This window comes from Dasypus novemcinctus, chromosome 5 (genome assembly GCF_030445035.2).
Source record: "Dasypus novemcinctus isolate mDasNov1 chromosome 5, mDasNov1.1.hap2, whole genome shotgun sequence".
Classification (NCBI taxonomy): Eukaryota; Metazoa; Chordata; class Mammalia; order Cingulata; family Dasypodidae; genus Dasypus; species Dasypus novemcinctus.
The window spans coordinates 105473079-105493767 of NC_080677.1; the positions used below are offsets into that span (position 1 = coordinate 105473079).

A 20689-nucleotide genomic window follows, 5' to 3' on the forward strand; every position below is an offset into this window, starting at 1 on the left:
CATCTTGTTGTGTCAGCTCTCTGTGTGTATGGCGCCATTCTTGGGCAGGCTGCATTTTCTTTCATGCTGGGCAGCCCTCGTTACGGGGCACACTCCTTGCACGTGGGGCTCCCCTACACGGGGGACACCCCTGCGTGGCACAGCACTCCTTGTGCGAATCAGCACTGCTCATGGGCCAGCTCCACATGGGTCAAGGAGGCCCAGGGTTTGAACCGCGGACCTCCCATGTGGTAGGCAGACGCCCTATCCACTGGGCCAAGTCCGCTTCCCACTATTCCTTTTTAAAATAACTGTTTCTCAGAAACACTTAACTATCACTCAATGTCTGTTATTCTCTTTCGCACTTCCAAGCAATTTCAGGGATCATGTTCATCCAGATATTGGTGATGTCTAATCAATCAGTCTAAAGCCAGTGTCCAAGGTATACTTTGCAGAAAGGGATTCCTAGACGCTAAATTCACTTTGGTTCAGCAGAATAGGCATTTCTCTGCCCATTAAGTTATTGCCTGAAAAATGTGAGCGTTCATGCACCCCTGAAGTCCATTCTAATCAGAGGAGTACTTCCTTATGCTTCCACAATTCCCACAATTCCAGCAGTGTTACTGCCTCTCAGACCAAGAGAATCAGTCTCACCCCTTCATGGTCAGGCAGTTTCACAAAGAGGGAATACTTAACCTTGGCTGGCTGTTGGGAAAATATCAGACCAGAACATCAAGAAAAATAATGGATGGGCCAATGCAACTCAGCCCCCAGCTAGTAAGGGTTGAGGAAAGAACATCAAGTTAAGTATCAAATTTTAAGTTAAATCTGAGTAAGTATCAGATTTCGGTCAGATCTTCACCTTCAGGAAGCTATAGGGAGTTAGACAAATCCCTTAGGCCTGATGGGTCTCAATTTCCTTTTCTAGAAAATGAAAAGAATTGGACTAAATGAACTCTATGGACCTTTCTAACTCCTTTACTCTATGTCTATAACTGGCAGTGCAGTTTTCTTTTTTAAGATTTCATAATATTTCTGGTTTCTGACATGACAGACACTACCACATATGCTGTAGATTTTGGAGATAGAGGTGCATCTGTGTACAGTTTTTTATATCTACTAATAAAGCTTCCTACTTTCATATTTTCATGATGAGAGACACACATACACACACATATACTATTATCTTTTTGCACTTTTCTGATCTAAATACTTATTTATGATAGTATAATAGCAAGGCTATTGAGTGCTCACTTTTGAATTTGGCCCTTTATTATTATTTTTTTTAATTTCTTTTTTTTATTGACTTTGTAATAATATTACATTAAAAATATATATGTGAGGTCCCATTCAACCCCACCCCCCACCCCCCTCTCCCCCTGAATTTGGCCCTTTAAACTGTTATTTAGATCATCCTCTGTAAGTACCTTAAGTTTATCAGTACTCTTTAGCATAGTTGAATATTTATTCTGCCAATTAAGTTCAGTTGCTATCTCTATAACAGGAGTTCTTAACTTCTTTTGTTTCACAGACCCCTTTGCCAGTCAGGTGAAAACCATGGAGCCCTTCCTAAGTCCACACTATACTGTGTATTATTTAATAAATATATCAAACCTGCACCAACACTTCCCCACAAGAATCATGTTTTTCTGAATTTCAATTCAAGCTTATGAACCCTGTGTTAAGAACCCCTGCTCTGTAACTTAACTCTCATACCTCCTGTTATTCAAAGCGTGGCCCAGGGCACATCAGTATCCACATCACCAAGGTCAGAAATGCAGGATATCCCATCAGGCATATTAAGTCAAAATCGGTGTTTTAACAAGGTGTTCAGGTGATTTATACATATTCTAAAGTTCCAGGAGGGCTGTTAATTATTATGGTGTTCTCATACTGCTTTAAATAAACGCTTGTTTTTTTCTTTCCTTTAAAGGAATGAATAAATGAGCAAGCTAACTGCAATTTAGCAAAGTGAATTGCTATAATTCAGTGCCACTGGACTTTGAGTTCCAGAAGCTTACAGTTGATAGTTTCTCCTTTTTTCTTATTATAGTCCCAGGTCTACTCTTATAAGTGGCAGGAGATGCTAGGGAACTAGAAGAGAAGTTTTATACTATTCAAGACCCACTCACAAATATTATATATATCATAAAAAATCAATATGAAAAACTTTAAAATATTTACTTTGACTCTATATGAATAAGCAACAACCAATGTTATTTTTGCTTCACTTCATAGCCTGTGATTTTAAATTCTACAATGGTTTGAGGTTATAAATAAAGTATCACAAAGAGCAAGAAAATGTTTTCCAATTATGTGGTAAAAACTCTGAAGTAAGTAAATAATAAAATAAATTGAGGATGTAAAATTCAAGGGCAAATTCAAGCAAAAGAGGCCTGGATTCTAGTTGCTGCTCTGAGGCCGGGCAATGTTTCAACAATTCACTTAACTTCTCTAGGTTCCAGTTTCTTCATCTGGAAAATGAGAGAATGATCTTGATTTTACATTCCAGCTCTAAAATTCTGAAATCAAGTATGCCTGAAATCAATGTCTGCCTTGTCATCTCAGATAAGTCTACTGAAATTCAATATGGAATCTCAGATTCTAAAAACTGTACACGGATGCACCTCTATCTCCATCGATAAGTCATTCTGGGATTTCTGCTCCTTTATTGCTAAGAGCAGGAGCTTATTGGCTAACGGCCACCTCATGGTGCTAATGTAAAGACAGAATTTTGCTCTGAGAAAGAGAGCAATGGTGATGGCAGCGCGCATTTTAATGCAAGCAAGATTATTTTGGTTTCCTTTCATTTCAAATAAACAAGTCAAATTGAGAAAATCCTTCTCCCTTGCCAACTACCCAAATCACTCACATGATCTCCATGAGTCCTGGGTGAATGAGGGAGAGAGTTCACCTTTAATAGCCTCCCCAAGTAAACAGCAGGCAGCTGAGAGGTAGTAGCACCTGAAAAGTTACCCAGTTCCTCTGGCACTAGAAAATAAACTGACAGGCCTTTCAGGGAGCTAATTATTGAGCCTGCTATTCGGTTCACTGACAGAATTGCTTGTTTGTGGGAAGAAAAATATTTGTGCATTGCTTTTTCCATTACCGCTATTTCTATCATCATAAATAAGAATCAATAGGCCATTTCAAGTAGCATATGCTCACCACCATTTAGCATCTAAGTGTCAGCCATAAGCAGGCTAAGCAGCAGCACCCCAGCCTCCTGGCTGAGGATTAGAGCCCAAGAGACAAGGACAGCACTTAAATTTCAACAAGGCAGTGTGTATGTCTGGGTGATGTTTGTGAGGGTCAGGGTGTTCTGTTATTTGTCTCTATATCTTCAACACAGTGCCTGGCACATGGTGGGCTATCTGAAATGAATAAATGAGTGAATGGATAAATGAGTGAGGCAAAGAAAGGTTTTAAGATGGTATATGGAGCCAACTGGATTTATAGAGTTGATCTGGGGATGCTGTTTTGGTAAAGGCAGCTCCATCTACAATTCAGGTGGAGAGATGAAGGCAGAGACTGTGAGTTGAAGCCTGCCTTTGGGGAAGCGCTCAACAGCACATGCTCAGGTCCCAGGAATATGCACTAGCAGGTCCCTGAGAAGGAAGTAAGAGTGACGTCATTCAAAAAGTCAAGGGAGACCGCTGAAGGAATATTCCCCACAACCAGTGAGAATAGTGCCGAAACAATTTCAGGTGAGAGGCTGACCAGAGAAAAGACAGGAACAAGAAAACAAATGAGGCAGTGTGGGAGAACGGTGGAGCAGGGGTTGAGACAGAGACCTGAGGAGGGAAATAGGTGTGTGAAAAATGTGTAAAAGCAGGGGGAGAGGAGGAAGACTCACAACCCTCAAGGGAGTCTTTGGGTGTCTTGGTTGTGGGGTAGAAAGGCATTAAGGATGGGAGTAGAAAGAGGGAGGCAGGGAGGTAAAAAGGGACAGAGGGAGGGAGCAAGGGAGGAAGAGGTCAGAAAACTGTGAAAAAACACCCGTCAACACTGATAACGAGTATAAAAGAATTCTTTTTTTCTTTTTGAGAAAGACAAAGGGAATTTTAAGTAGGATTAAGAAGTAGTAGCTTTCAGAACTCAGCAGCTCTCAGAAGCAATAATAACTACATAAATAGCTAAGTGGATGGTCGGAATTACTTCGCTTGGAATTTGGCCAGCATATCAAAGTTAGCAGTAACATCACATCTTCTTGAAAGCTTTCCTGAGACTCTAGGGGGAAAATCATCTCAGAAAACTGTTTGTACCGAGTTAATTTCAGGAAGGGGAGGCTCTTCACTGCTTGAAGATGTTATATCTTCCGAAAATTGATAACGACAGAAGCCCTAACCTGCTGGGGACCATTCTCTTCTGCATGTAAATACACTGCCAATATTGCTCCCTAAGGAAGCAAATAATTATGGTTACAGATTAGCTTTACCTAATATAAATTTTTACACAAAACATAATCCAAAAATCATGCTTTGAATGTGGCAAACAGGAGTTTATAGATATCCCACTTTCACAGAGTTCCCTTACTTTTTGACTCATTATAGAGGATCAAAGCCCAAACTTTTTAAGGTCAAACCTTGAAAAATGCATATTCATTTCCAAATTAGATCAGTACTTGTATTAATTGGAAATACAGATAACTTTCCAAATCCCAGAAACTTCTACTCATGGATATTCTGCAAATTCTTACCCTTGTGCATGTCTGGCCACTAACAAGCTAGATCATTTTCTCTCTTCCCCAAAAGCAGAGATGAATACTGGGTGTAATGGTAATTTGGGACACAAATATCTTTTCGCACCATCTGGAAACTTTCATGTGTTATTGTTTTAAAAAATGAAGTTATAACATTTCATTATTTCTTTTGGTGACACATTCCACCCAGAGACAAGTTATTTCAGTATCTTCCACAATGGGATTTGCATGAAAATCTGTTTACTGACCCAGTTCCCTAAGGATGCATTTGCCCTAGCACTTGGAGTAAATGCCATATTCATTGCACTAGAAATAGTTCTAATTGGACAGATTGTTACAATTTTAGAAACACCCAAATAAATCAAAGGAATCTGAAACAGATATGCCACCATATCTGCTTCCTTTCTTTGCCAAACTTCTTGAAAGAACATTCTTTCCTCTACTTCCTCTATTGTGGTTTTCTCTCAACCCCTTGCTATTTGCTTCCCTCCCTCACATTTTTCATCCCTCAGCCCACGCCTCTCTGCAGTGCTGTAACTCTGCGTGCAGCCTCTGCCTCCTCCCCTGAATATGAAACGATGTCTCCCAATATCTACCCATCCCCAAATCCACCATCCTCAGGTTTCATTCTTCGTTCCCCCCGATGAGTCTTCAGTCATCATTTCTCATCTCTTCTCAGCCTCCTTTGGCAATGGCATATCTGTCCTTATCTTTAACTCCCATGTCTCCATCTGTGACTCTCTAATCTTATTTTTAATGTAGAACTCTCTGAAGGCGATCCCAGATCCTTATGCTGCCACCTGCTGGACAGTTCCACAGGGTCATCTCAGAACCAAATTTACATTCCTCCCCCAAAATCTACCATTCTTTGTCTTCTGTTAATCAGTTACATCACCATTTTCCTAGCGCTTTCTGGTCTAGAGTGAACATTCCAACCCTCTTTCCCTTACTCATCCCATCCGCAGCACGAATCACTCACCACATACTCTAGTCACTACCAATAGAGCTTCTGTCCTCTGCAGTCCCCCTAACAGCACACACTAGTTTTGACCATGGCTGCCCCTCACCAGGACTGCTGGCCCTGTCCTAATGGACCTGCCTCCTTTCTCTCCCCTGAACCACGACCCTCATTACACTTCTGCCAGAGGGATTTTCTAGAGTTATCTGAGCAATTCCCTAGATTCCCTAAAGTAATCCTGTCCTACCAATAGGATTAAGTCCTAACTCCTCGGCTCTGGAATTCCTAGAAAGACCTTCAAAGATCTTGCAGGATGTGGCCCCAGCCCATTTCTTTAGCCTCATCTGTCCCATCACTGTCCCCTCACTCATTATTCTCCACCCACCCTGAATTTTTTTCTGTACCTTGAACAAAAGAGGCTTATTCTCCTGGATCATGGAATACGTTGCCCTCCTTCCTTCACATGGCTAACAACTTCTTGTCTTTCAGGTCTCACCTCAAATGTCAGGTCCTTGGTGAGGCATCTTCTGACCACACCATCTAATTGTTGTCCTCTCTCCCAGTACCCACCATCACCCTCTTTCACATTTGCTCTCATCCATTTCTCTCAAGCACTTCTCAACCTCCTGAAGTACCTGTTCATTTATATATTCACTTATTTAGTGTCTGTCTCCTCACACTCTAATGGATTTTGTTTCTCTTCACTCACCCCAACACCTGGAACAGAGTCTGGCAGACAATAAGTGTAAAGTCAGATTTCTCTGTAATGTGGCACCAATTTTTTTATCATGTGTCCCCTCTCTGTTTATATGTCTGCTTTAGCATTTATCCTATTTCATATTTATTTCAGTAACTATTTTCAAAGTTGTGAGGTGGCCTTAAAGGAAGACAAATGGAGAAGGAGGAATTTCTGGTTGTAAAATACACACACAAGTTTTGTAGGTTTCAGTGTAGAGGATTTACCCATCAGTTGTTGAAATTATCCCTAACATTTTGTGTTTTTTGATACTGTAAGTGGTAGTATGTAGATTTTATTTTCCATGAGTTAGTTTCTATTATATTTTTTAAATTTGATTTTTACATTGACTATGTATCCTGTGACCTTCCTAAATTTACTACTTAGTTTTAAATAATTTTTAAAAATTCCCTGGGAGCGTCTATGTACACAATCATGTTGTCTGCAAATGAAGAGAGTTTTAACATTACTTTTAAAAATGCATATTCCATATTACTACTATTTTTTACCACAAGATGTAGGAAGTAAAGTATCAAAAATCATAGGTGCTGGAGCTATGCAGAATATGGAGGATAATAGTATTATAGGGAACATAGATCAAAATAGTTGAAAAACACTGTCCAATAGCAATTAATTATGATCAAGCATCCTCACTACATTTTGAGCTCCTCAAAAGCAATACTATGTCTTGCTTATGTGTCTGTATCCCACAAACCTAATACCCCAGGGCTGGGCACTGTGTTCAATAAATACTTGTTGGTTGATGAAAAGAACCAATGAGCAAACCAAAGTTTGTTGAATAACTGATGTATTCTAAGCTTTGCTGAGAAACAATAACAAGAAACACAAAAAAAGTAAAGATATACTCATCTTTATCCACATAGAAAAACTTCATTTCTCAGGAAATGATAAGACAAACACATCAAGTAAATACTTAAATAATTACCTGTGCATTTCTTTATATGACTGTTCCTTTTTCCATGTGATCCTAACTTGCATCCAAAATTTTCTTCCCAAAATTCAGCAAACCACACATTTCTTCGATTATTGGCAAGAGTGCGGCTTCTAAAGTATCGATCAAACCCTATTTTTAAGAAGAAAGGTATGATCTTAATTTTTTTCAAAATCAAATAATGTCATAGTTTCTGAATGGATATTGTTATGTGTGATCATTGCATGAAAAAAAAAATAACATGTAACAAGTGGAAGAGAGACAATAGCCAAGAAATAAAGGCCAATCGCATTACTTCTCTCATGACAAAAGCCCAGGAGGATCAAAGCACAACATCTCCCACATCACCACCCAAGCCCCTGGCTCTAGGAATGGCCATGTAACAGGAAAGCTTGTTGGTGCCATCTTCATCACCTCTTCTTCTCCTCTACATCTCCCAGGGGCAGAAGTCAGAGAACTCATGATGGATTCTGAATACATTTCTTCTCTCTTTCTCCTAGCAAGATCAATGTCCCAGGCTTTCATAAGCTTCTTATCTCCTCAAAATTGATCTTTCCTATATATCCCATTCTTTGCAAAGTCAATAAAAGAATTAATGCTAATGTACTCTTGAGAAGACGTGGTTAATGGGCTAAAGTGCCAGCCCACTCAGGTAACCACCTAATTGACAGGCGGCCACCTGGAAATAATGCCTTACCCCAAACGAATAATGGGAAAAGTAGGAAGTTCAGTCTTTTTCAAGATCATGGGGATCACTGGGAGATGTCTGGGAAGCAGACTGCCTTTCAGGAACATTCCAAATCTTTCCTGTTAAATCTTATTTATATCCAGAGGGTCAGCCTAGCATCATGTCTTCATTTTGTATAATTCAAGCACTCTCTCTTTCTCCAACAATCTATAATCATCATATATGATGCTCACTAGAATGTGAAAATATAAAGTGCAATTGCTAACATCATGGAAATACCCAAGGGCAACTATCATTCTCTTTCTTACAAAAAATCTAATAGGTACTCTTTCCTAAAAATATATATAATATGCTCTGTTCAATAGTTACTATCTTAACAATTCTGCCGTCAGAGCCAAGAAGTCTGTCCAGAGTCACCAATAATGGGTGCATCTGATCATATTCTAGTATTCTGATTTTGCCTTTGAGCTTTGATTCATCTGGACTGAAACAGGTCCCAATGATGTATCCTTACCATCAATTGATGCCCTTTTGGGCAAAATTGTCACAGCACCTTCTGCAATCTCCTCCTGCTGATAGACAGGTGCTATTTTGGATCCCCAACTATCTGAGCCAATCCAGAGAAAATGCCCACTTTGGTTTAATTTTTTTGCTGCTTCCAATATTCTCCTATAGGAATTAAAAGAAAAAAGCTTATCACATTTACCAAGAAACACTACAATTATGAATGTTACAAGACAAGACATATGAAATTATATACACTCAATAATAGGTCACAGTTAACCAATTAGTGAATCATTCTATCTGCCTGAATCTTATCTCCTAAAGGTAATATAACTGTAGCACATATTAATTAGCTTTATCCTTAACCTTATTCACATCCTTATATCTACTATCCTTATTTGTCACATTTCTTTCAGTCCCCAGGTTTTATTCTACAGATATTTCAGACTTAGGAGCTAGAAAGCTGTTGTGTCTCTGTGAAGCTGAAGGCAGTCTGTAACTGCAAGAGAATTTTACAATTCCTGTGAAATCTCACAAGGTTTTACATTGACTGTGAAATATATTAGAAAAAGGATGTGGGCCACAAAGCTGATCCTACATAAGGAAGAAAAGTAATAGCACCTGATGTCATCCTCATTGGCAAACATAATCACTGCCCGAGCATTAGGTGTTTCTAGGAGGCGTTTGATAATTTTTTCAAATTCTCCAGGTCTTGGCTCACGTGGAATTTTCTGTGATTGAGCAATGCAAACACCACCTATTAAAAAAAAAAGTGATTCAGATAGGGCATTTATTTAATTAACAAGGTTAATGAGGTTAGCTACTTAAAAACACATGATTCAGCCCAGAATATTGTTTCTCAAAACATCTGTTATTCTCATTTATTAGAAGTGCATTATAATATGTGCCTCAAACAAAGGGCATCAATTACTTATTTTAAAAAAAGGTAAAACATGGAAAAAACATATATACATACATAAAAAAATAAATAAAATAAAATATAAACCATAAAAATAAAAAGTCCTTTATAATATATGCCTCAAATAAAGGGCATCAATAACTTATCATACATGGTTGTTTTTGGTTTTTTTTTTTCAAATTTAAACATTATTTTTGTGGATGCATGTAAAGAAACCAAGGTGCTCTAAGACATATGATGACAGTCAAAGAGTAGAAGGAAGAATGGCTATTTGGATTTATTTAATATAAGCTAAAAGACAAGTGTCTGGATGTTTTATGGGTGAGACCATCTACTGAGTAGCAAGGTTCCTTTGTTACTTTTGTCAGTAGATCCTCCTTTAAAGTTAATTTCATTGCATAGATAAAAGCAATGCTGCAAGAGATTCATGAATCAACCATGATGATATATTATTAGAAAAGTTGTATCCAAGACTATTTGAGATGTAGCAAATTCCAAAAGATGCAAACCCTCAGTTGACATATGTCCCCATCATGAAAACCAAAATGACAGAAATCCCATCTCACTGTTATTTGGAAAAAAAAAAATTTTTTTTTGGTCTCTCCTTCCAAAGCAATGAGGAGACAAAACTGAAAAATTTGGAAGAAGTCTCTGCCACTAAGGAAAGAGGATTCCCCACTTATTATGAAGCAGAGAGATAACATAACATATATTCTGATCCTAGAAGAGAAAGCAATATGAGCAATAAGTTTCAGTTACATTATGAATTAAACAGGTATTTTTAAGTAAACTGAGAATTAAATCACCATTTACAGCATTGCTTATGGAAGCAAAGGCGTGTTTACTTCCAAACAATTGATAATGCATCCAAATACCCAACCATTAGTAGGTGCCTCTCATACCATGCCCTACACTAGATACCGGGAATGTACAGCCTAATCTAGGAGTCACCATCTTATCTGGGAGACAGGCATTACAACAAATTATAATGGGACTATGTGATAAATTTTGGAATTAAGGGGATAGCTTATGTGATAAATTGTAGAATTAAGGGGGTATCGCATGCAAAAGGAGCACAGAGAAGGGAGCAAAGTGCCTGGGAGAGTGGGACAAAGGTGGGGTATTCTTGGTAGAGGCCGAGGTATAAAAGAACTTTGCTTGATCATGGCCTATGGTGGATACTCACTGCAGATGAGGTTGGAAAAAAAATGGCCTGGCCCAGCTTGAGAATGAAGTTGTTAAACATGCTAAATAATTTGGACTTTATCCTGAAAACAGTGGAAATCCATTGAAAGTTCACAAGGAGGACAAGTACAAGATGACCTTTGCACATTAGAACAAAAACTTTGGTAGCCATACAAAGAAAACAACTCTGGTATCCAGTCAATGAGTTTCCAAGACACTGTGATCAGATGTCAAGTGTGTGGCAGCAATGACTAATAAGCACTGGAGTACTGAAGGCTTATTTTTTGTATAAGTTACAGCACCTGAAAAATGATCCCTATGACAACAACATCCTCACTAATCTTACAATGTGCTCTTTACAGTGGGAACTGCCATAACACATAGAATGAGCCGTGCTGCTGCCCAAAGTTAGCTAACCTCCTGATATACCATTAATGGCTATGATGATTCATTTTTTCAGCAAATATTTGAGTGCCTACTCTCTGTCAGATACTATGTGGGGAGGCAAAGGTGAATAAAATAGACATAGTCTCTGCCCTCCCAAAGTTGAGAAATATTGTGGGTGAACTGGGCATTAGGCAAAACGAAATTAAGTATATAATTACAAATTGTGGCAAGTGCTATGAGGAAGAAGTGTATTTAATTTAGACTGAGGAGTATTCAAACAAAGCCTCCCTAAAGTAGCATCATTTAGTTGAGGTCGAAAGGATAAAAGAATGGGAGACAACAGCAGCATGGAAAAGGCCAGGCAAGTGTCAGTAGAGTTAATGAATGAGGGGGAGAGAAGTGAGAGGTGAAAAGGAGAGGGAGACAGGGGCCAGGCTGCACTTGGCCATGGGAAATTAGGAAAAATAAAGTGCTCAATTTCTTCACTAAATGTTTCTATTTCTTCAATGTTTCAGTAGCCCAAAAGAAATGTCTCACATATGTTCAATGCGTAGCAAGGGAAAGTGTCTGAGAACTACTGGTATAGAGTCACCCTGGAGTGGAAAGAACAAGCCGCAATGAGCCCAGGTAGAAGGCAACTGAAATTAGCAGTGGGAAATGATGACTGAGGCATAGCTACCAGTGCTGGGGAGGAGTGGATGGAACTAAGCTAGAATTTCTGAGTTAGAATCAATGGAGTCTTGTACTCATTTGACCTATGTAATGAGGCAGGGGGACGCAATCAAGAATGCTCCAAAGTTTTGGCCTTTGGGACCAGTTATGTGGTAATACCATTAAACAAGTAGGAAATACAGGAGAATTAGCAGGTTTGGGGAGGAAAAAAAATGGTTTTGATTCAGGACGTGTTTTTAAAGTCGCTTTGGTACATCAATCTGAAAAAGTGGATCTGGAGCTAAGGAGAGAGTTGGGAAATGTAATTAGTTTTGTCAGGTGCTGATACATTAGTTATTTGACATGTGGGGAGTGAAGAGTGAACATTTAAATCAACACTAGAGAAAGGTGAATGATGGTGCTCTGAAAAATCACCGGCTTTGGATGGTACTCTGAGAAATCACCTGCTTTGGACAGTGAGCTAGTGAATGAGACTGGGAAGAAGTGATCACTTATTTTGAAGAGTAAACTTTTGGGGAAAATATATAGGTAAGTTGAAGACTGCATTATTTCTTTAAAAAAAAAAAGAACAAATAAGCAAACTGTTGAATTAGAGAATTAGGTAACTAGAGTAATGCGACACTAAAACTGTAACACTCTCTGGAAAACACTAGCTGTTTTGAAATATGACCACTCTTCCATTAAATTTACTTAATTACTTAAACTTCCCACTAAAGACATGTCATAGCCTGAGTATCAGTCAGAGACTACTACTGACTCCATAACTAGAAGAAATTAAGGCCAGAGAAATTTTGTTATGATTATTTCAGGTGATGCAAACAGACAATTCAAACATATGGTATAGACTGAATTCTAAGCTTTATTTATTCACTAAGGATCTATTGAACATTTTTATTTGTGAAAAGCTGAGTTAGCTAAGTTGTATTTTTACATTGTCTAAATTCATTTCATAATTGTTTGTTCCCCTGCGTCACTTTATATTTGTCAGCCTGCTAAGTTTGTGTTTTCCTAGGAGCGCTGAACAATTAATTTATTTCAGCTCAACAGTTACTTCTGGAGAACCTGTTCACAAGGCATTTGTGACATTTTTTTTAAAATTGTGGACTCTATTACTTCTCAAGTGATGGAATTTAGGAGATTAGGATTCTTTTCTTAGCCCGAAAACTCATTCACACTTTCCACCTTCACATCTTTCAAAAAGCCAGGCAGTTAGTCCATTCATAAGCACTCATGGTCTACTATGTTTCAGGAACTGAAGACATTCAAAGATTTCCTGGTCTCAGCAGTCTCAAAATATAATTAAATGACAAGATGTGCATGTACAAAAAGCCATGTATAACAGTAAAATTTGATACAAATGAAAGATAACAGCATAAGGTCTATAGAAATGCAGTAATACATGACAAATGAGTCAGTCCCCAAAGTAGTCCTATGTCTTCATAAGAAGGATCTTGTACCTGGTAGAGTTTATTAGAAAAATACAGTGCAATTAAGTCCTGTCTTCACCTGTACACAGGTATGTTTTCTGTACAATATTCTGTATCTATTGTTTGATTTCATAAAGATACTCCCTAACTTGATTTAGACTTCTTGAGTAGAAGGGAGAAAGGTGAGTTGTTTGCAACTTTGGAAGGTATGAATAATTAATTCGAAATAGCCCTTCATCAAAGAACGTGTCTATTGCATCTTGCTTTAGTTTGCTAGACTGCTAAAAGCAGATACCACAAAATGGGTTGGTTTTTAACAATAGGAATTTTTTAGCTTTAAGTTTTGATACTGAGAATAACATCCAAATCAAGGCATCATCAAGGCAATGCTTCCTTTTCAAAGACCAGATGTCAGTGATCCACTGACACATGGGAAGGCACCTGGCGGCATTTAATGGTCCCTGCCTTCTCTTGTGGGTTTCATTGATTTCAGCTTCTTGCTTCCCTGGCTTTTCTCTCTTTTTTGTCTTAATTTTGTTTTCTTTAAATGACTCCAGCAAGTGGATTAAGACCCACCCTGGGCCATGCCTTAACTGAAGTAACTTCATCAAAAGGTCCTACTTACATTGGGCTTACACCAACAGGAATGGATTAAATTTAAGAACTTGATTTTCTGAGATACATACCACCATACATCTATTTTTCTATATATCACTCTGAAAGATTACTGACAGTGTACAATTCAAGGGGCACTAACTTTCCTGTTCTCCATGTGTGCCCAGTTCTTCAATTAACAATTTTTAAAGCTTAGCATTTAGAAAAAGCTATGTAAAACTGGAAATGGCCTGAAGGCATTAGTCAATGTAGACCCCAGCATGTTCCCAAGATGGAATGAATGATTGGCTGTTTTTTCTACAATTTCCTGTCTAGTTTCCTTTCAGCTTGTGATATTTTTCTCTTATTGACTATTTAATGATAATAAAAAGATTAATTGTTAAGTGAACTGACTACTTTAACATACAATCTACAACATATGTGAGCACTCCTTTCTAGTCTCATTCATGCCCAAACTCCATTATCAGTATTAAGGCAGCATTCTAGAGTTGGTATTATCATCATTATTATCATCATTTTCAGATGAGGAAACTGAGAAACAGAAGTATTGACAACTAGCAAGAGGCTAGAATCAGGTTCAAAGCCAAATCTCTCTGACTCCAAGTCTAGACTTTTTCTATAACCTTGCTCATCCGTAATTTCCTTTACCTGCTCCTAAAGGTTTAGTGGCTGCAAATGATTGATGAATAAGATAAAGCAAATTTAATGACACATTTTAAAAATCTAGCAGGCTGTCCCTTGTAAATCTGACAGGTAGCTACAAAAATGCAGTACTTCTATTCAGTATTAGGAACTTAAATAGGATACTCAGAATGCATGCAAATTATTAGATCAGCCTATAGCTGATCCATCCTCAAAAGTTTTCATTTGTTCCTGAAAATGTATATCCTCAAAAAGGATTTCCTGGGAAGTGGAGTGGCTCAAGCAATTGGGCTCCCATCTACCATATGGAGGGTCCCAGGTTCAGTACCCGGGGCCTCCTGGTGAAAGTGAACTGGCCTGCACAGCTCAGAGAGAGAGCTGGCTGGCCCACAAGGCACGGAGAGCTGTGCAACCAGATGATGCAACAAAAAAGAGACACAGAGGAGAGGCAGTGAGAGAAACAACAAACCAGGGAGCTAGGGTGGCTCAGGCAATTGAGTGCCTCTCTCCCACGTCAGAAGTTCCTGGGATCAGTTCCTGGTGCCGCTTAAAGAACAAATGAGAAGAGACGGCAAGCAGACACAGAAGAACGCCCAATGAATGGACACAGAGAGCAGATAGTGAATGCAAGTGACAAAGTGGGTGGGAAATAAGTAAATACATAAATCTTTAAAATAAAAAAATAGATTTCCTGAGATCCTGAGTCCTGCACTTTACCTTTGCAGTGCAGCAACCACAATATTTTTTTGCTTTATTACCATTTTTTCTGCCCCTAGGCTAGAAGCTCCCTGAGTTCTGATCCTTATCTTCACATCTACTGTCATATCCCTAGCACCTATCGCAGTGCTGGGCACATGGAGACACCAATAAATATTTCTTGAATGAATAAAGGCAAAGCTTGTTAGAGACGCTGTTAGGATAGAGAAATAGAAACGAAATGGTCCTGTCTTCAAAGACCTTTCATTCAAACAGGGAAGTAAACCCTCTATGTAAATATATGTTTTTTAAAAAAGTATAATAAAAGAAGCAAAAAAAAAATGGGCCATGAAAATTCAGAGGAAGTTGTCACTGAAATGGGTTCCGCCCTCAAAATAATTTTTATTAGGATAGTCTGAATTAAAATATCACCTAGGCATTTGTCTATTCATCTGTAGAAAAGTACAATACTTTGATCTTATTGATACAAGAGAAAAATTTGTAAAAATTCCACTTCGGAACGTTTGTCTCTTCAGAAAACTTAAACTCACGGGTGCCTGGATCAGTGCCTCAGGTCTGAGAGATGAAAGGTCCATACGTGTTGGTTTGCTAGTGAAACAATATGGAGTAGGGAAAAAAACAGACTTGGCGTCAGAAGACCTGAGTTGAGTCTTTCTTGACCTTGAACAACTTAGCTAGATCTTGAACAAGTTAATTTATCTCTCAGTTTCCTCATCTCTGTAACAGCATTCATAATAACTATCTCACAGGTATGTTAGGAGAATCAAATAAAAAGGGGTAAAATGGTAAAGAATCAAATAAAAAGAGGTACAAATGAGGCATAATACTATTCCTGTTAATAATTATTGTGGCCAGATAAGCATCATAACCAAACCTGAGAGGGGAGGTAGTTGATATTTAGAGCTAAAACACATGGGCTTTTCAACAGATCATACTTGAACTTTTCACCATTTTGGTACCTTATTAATATCCTAAATTCTGAGGCTTGCCCACTTGGCTATGCCAATAAATAATTTGACTAGATTTAAGTTTTCCCCTGTTTTTAGTATCTTTGAGGAAAAATGCAATGTAACTGAAATAGTTACACTGTGAGAAAATGGACAAAATTACTTTGTTCTCCTCTTCCAACCCCCGATTCCTACCCCAAGTATTCAAGTCTCCTTTCAAAGGGAATCCATAAGTATTTAGAAGATCTGGGTTGACTATCTGGGCTTAAAATGAGAATTTAACTCTTTAAAAGAATACTAGAGTAGTAAAAACTATTAAAACTATTAATGGTGCTAGCTATTGAGGAGCAAAACTTTTAGAGATGACTAGATATTCTAATTCATTTAAATGTTTGCTCATGGGTTATTAAGAGGCAGGAATCTAAAGTGTCAATGTAATACTGTTACAGGTTGGGCTGCCCAGGAAGCAGACCCTTAGAAAGAGTTTGAAGTGTGTGATATTTGCCCTTGGCATCCATCCTATGGCAGGATGGGGAAGAAAGCAGGTTGCGGAGGGAAGTCCCGTGGGCAATGACTCAATGAGCCACTCGCCCATGCCATGGGGAGCACTGGAGCTAGCATGGTCTTCAGTGTTGTTCCACATTAGACGGAGAAGGCCAGAACTTTACATCTCCCATCAATCAGGCATTGGATGTGGGCCACAAGGGGAGTGACCGTAGGTGAGGTGGCTCTCTGCAGCAGGGCAGTCCCTCAAGGGTCTCAGAGCTGGAGCCTGCCCGCCCACAGCAGTCCAAGCAATGGAGCCAACTGGCCCTTCACTGAAGGGAGATCTGGAAGGAGGACTCACCACAAAAATGAACTGAAATTTACAGAGTTCTGAAATGACAATATAAGTTGAATAATTAATAGAATTTTATTATTTCATGTTAAAGAGGTCTTACTGCTTAACGAAAGGCAGTCTATACAATTGGAATTGTGTCTAGCACAGATAAGAGAACAATGGCCATAAAACACCCTGGTATTTCAACAGACAATTTTTTTTTAATCTAAAAGGATAAGGAATCATGTTTTCCACTGTTGCTTTTTTTAAGAAAAAAATTCTATTACTAATGCAGAAGGAGAAAAATAATCAAGAAAGAATTCCACAGCACCAAGTTCTGTGATGGAAATAGACGATTAATTTATTAGAATGAAATTTCTTACAAAGGTATGAATAGAATATTAAATGTGATTTTTAAAAAAAGCAAAACATGATTGTTACCAGTATCTCGAGTTGTTTCACAATTTCCCTAAAACTAAGTTCTGAGTAAATGAGATCAAGCCTCTTGTTGTTTAAGTTGTTAGAAAGACATGATAGACTTTGGCTCTGGTGACTAAACAGATAAATAAACAAACTTGCCATTTTACCAATTGTTGAAAAGAATGTCTAGGCTATTGATCAATTGATTTAAAATGATTTAATTGGTTAAAATTTTAGGTTGACCATAAGAAATTACCTATAATGGACCATTTTTTACCGAGAAGAGATTGAACATAGTCAGTGAACCATTATATTTTAACTGTCTTAGGAGCATGCCTTCAGATAATAGCAATGGAGAAAACCAAATAAGCAGTTAAAAAAGGACAACAAAAACACCTGACTTCTCCACCCTCATGCCCTTGACATCATTTCTTTCCATCTTTCTAGAAATAACAATTTAGCCTAATGTAATTGGCCCTTCAGTGGTAGCTGAGCAGAATTTATTCTAGGGTTCAAATAAGTGTAATCACAAGTCTTGTAACAATATTTTCACCTCCTCATGTGATGTACAACTGGGACGTAGCAGGAAAGCACTCAACATGATGAAAGTATGTAAGTTTGTCAGCTTAGAGTGCATTTTTGTAAAAGAGAAGATTTAGATCACATACCACTGTAAAGAAAAAGTGTTAGTCTTTACCTACATGGATCAGAAGAGTAAAATTGCACTTAAATTTGTACTCCTTTCCTCCCCTTTTTCTTTTCAAATATTTTATATAGTGTGGGAATGAAACTCCTGGTACCAAACAGAAAGGCACCAAACGCTACTCTCCTATGTCCCCTGAAGTATGGTAATATGGGATAATTCGCCATGAAAAGGACTGGCACAGACAGCTCCTCTCCTGCCCATCACCATATTCTCTCAGAGAGGCTAATGTTCTGGGGGCAGATTGTACTGGGCTAAACTCATAGTGCCCCCAGGGGGTGATTTAACTCAGCCACAACTCATCACAGATCCAAAGGCCTGCTCAGAGAAACAGTACCTTACAGTGGTTAGGAATCCAGACTCCGGGGCCAGACCTCCTAGCTCCAAAATCCTGCCCCTTTTCTTACTATCTATGTGATGTCTGGTAAGTTATGTGACTTTCTGTGCCTCTGACCTTCATGAGAAAATTGTGGGGTTTTCCAAATAGGTTTTTGTGAAAGGATTAAATGAAGAGATCATTTTGTCCTCAGAAATTTATAAGCAGTTTACTTATAAATCATTTAGAGCTGCATTGACAAATCCCCAAACCGAAAAGGTAAGTGACTTTCAAGCAACACTCATCTGTGAAATTATTTCCTGAAACCTCAAATTTCATTCCCCGAATGTACACAGAATAACAACTCTGACTAGAGATTCTAGTCAACCAGGAACCTTGGGTCTACTGCAGCTGGCCCCACAGTCAGAATGAACACTCAAGCTATCTCAGGCTAGAGATAAATTTCTGATGTGTTAACTCTTCCCATTCTACAACCTGGAAATGTCTAAGAACTATGGTTCCAAGAGGGGGAAAAGATTCCAGAAAAGAAATAAAGCAAGAAATTTAAAAAAGGAAGATGAGAAGGGGAGAGCAAAAGAAGAGAAATGGCATGAGGGAAGGAAAAAAGAAGAAAGAGAGCAAGAGTGGAGGTAGGGGAAACTAGGAAAGTAGAGAGCAGACCATCAGTTCAGAATTATTCTTGGAACTGGGACAAAGATGGATTCTCTGGAGGGAAAGAACAGATGGGGGGTTGGGAGCAGTTGGAGACGGAGCAGTTAAGGTTTAAATAAGGTTTATCAGTTTGTTAATGTATTTATAAGTATTTGGATATTTTGGGAGAGTAGTTGGGATTTTTTTTTCCCCTTGGTTTCTTTGCCTGTTTGTTTTTATCATTTCATGGTAGGTTTCCTAGTACTGGGACAAACGATATGACAGAACAGAGAAAACTACCTCCCTCTAAATGCTCAAATGTCTAGTCTGAACAGACTCTCTGAGGGAAGAGAAACTTCATATTTTCCAGCCCAATGCCTGGGAAAACCATTATGCCAAAATACAGAATTGGAATCACAGTGAGCACTGTTTAAATTCCTTACTCATTGTGAAATAAAAGGAAATGTGTAGAATTAGTAATTCAGTTATAGAATCAGTATTTCATTATAGAATGATCACCAATTAAGTTGGTGAGGGGAGGAAGGACATTCATGGCATCCAACTTCAATCATTCAACAAATATTAATTGACACCTACTGCATCTCAGATGCTTTTTAAACACAGGACATAGAGCAGTGAACAACACACATTCCAATATATCTTCAGGGTCTAGTGAAGCCTGATCTGTGGGCATTCACAGGATGTGTGATAAATAACTGAATGAACAAAAAACTCCTATTTCATGATAGAGTGGAATGATAGAGTGGAAGAGATAGTAAGCATATCTATGTCTTAAAACCACCATCACTCAGAAAAAAAGTCAAAACATCTTTGCATCTCTATTATATGTTTATGCAACATAAAGTCATTTCTAATACCTTCTGCAACTAGAAAACTCTCAACAGTAAAAGTATCCACAGCTATCAGAACTTGCAAACCATGAGCATTCTTTTGTCCAGCATCCAAATAACATCTTATTTTACCTATCAGCACTACCTGAATTGCTATGGATTGGCTTTCAATCAGTGATCTTTATTCAGAACAGCATTTTCAGCAGATACTCACAGGGGACTGGTGTTGTAGATTTAAGGAAAAAGAAAACGATATTGAAAGATCATTGTTATTTTCAGAAAATAACACTTCAGAACAAGGGTTGCACCACAATCAATGTAAAGCACTGACTGACCTAAAAAATGGACTTCAGAGAACAAAAATAGGCATGAATAACATTTTAAAAACTCAAGTCTTTCATGCAAATGCAAGTAAGTACCTTGTAGTGTTTCTATAGCTGATGGAAGATCATTTTCACCTGCAGGATTTGATCTATGTGTTTGGGAAATATAAAATGTTAACTTCCTGAATTCAAATAGTAACAAAAAGTGGAGAGAATGAATAGACATGGTTCTGATAGTAAGTCATCTTACAATTTAATTATTTAAAGGACTTAAAAAATTTTAGACTAGATTTTTTTCAAAATAGAAAGCAATTAGGGGAAACGGACTTTGGCCCAGTGGTTAGGGCGTCCGTCTACCATATGGGAGGTCCGCGGTTCAAACCCCGGGCCTCCTTGACCCGTGTGGAGCTGGCCATGAGCAGTGCTGATGCGCGCAAGGAGTGCCCTGCCACGCAAGGGTGTCCCCCGCGTGGGGGAGCCCCACGCGCAAGGAGTGCGCCCGTGAGGAGAGCCGCCCAGCGTGAAAAGAAAGAGCAGCCTGCCCAGGAATGGCGCCGCCTACACTTCCCGTGCTG

At 38.5% G+C, this 20689-nt stretch overlaps 1 protein-coding gene across 9 annotated transcripts in view; it reads right to left on the reverse strand.

The window, feature by feature from the left end:
• Positions 1-20689, reverse strand: part of GRM8 (glutamate metabotropic receptor 8) — an 850565-nt gene that overhangs the window by 429102 nt on the left and 400774 nt on the right. For all 9 annotated transcript variants that reach the window (XM_004471660.3, XM_071215255.1, XM_058297320.1 and 6 more), the window contains 3 exons: positions 9141-9276; positions 8530-8684; positions 7322-7459 (listed from right to left, as the gene is read on the reverse strand). In XM_004471660.3, the coding sequence (XP_004471717.1) occupies positions 7322-7459; positions 8530-8684; positions 9141-9276 (429 nt within the window). The remainder of the gene's footprint in view (positions 1-7321; positions 7460-8529; positions 8685-9140; positions 9277-20689) is intronic.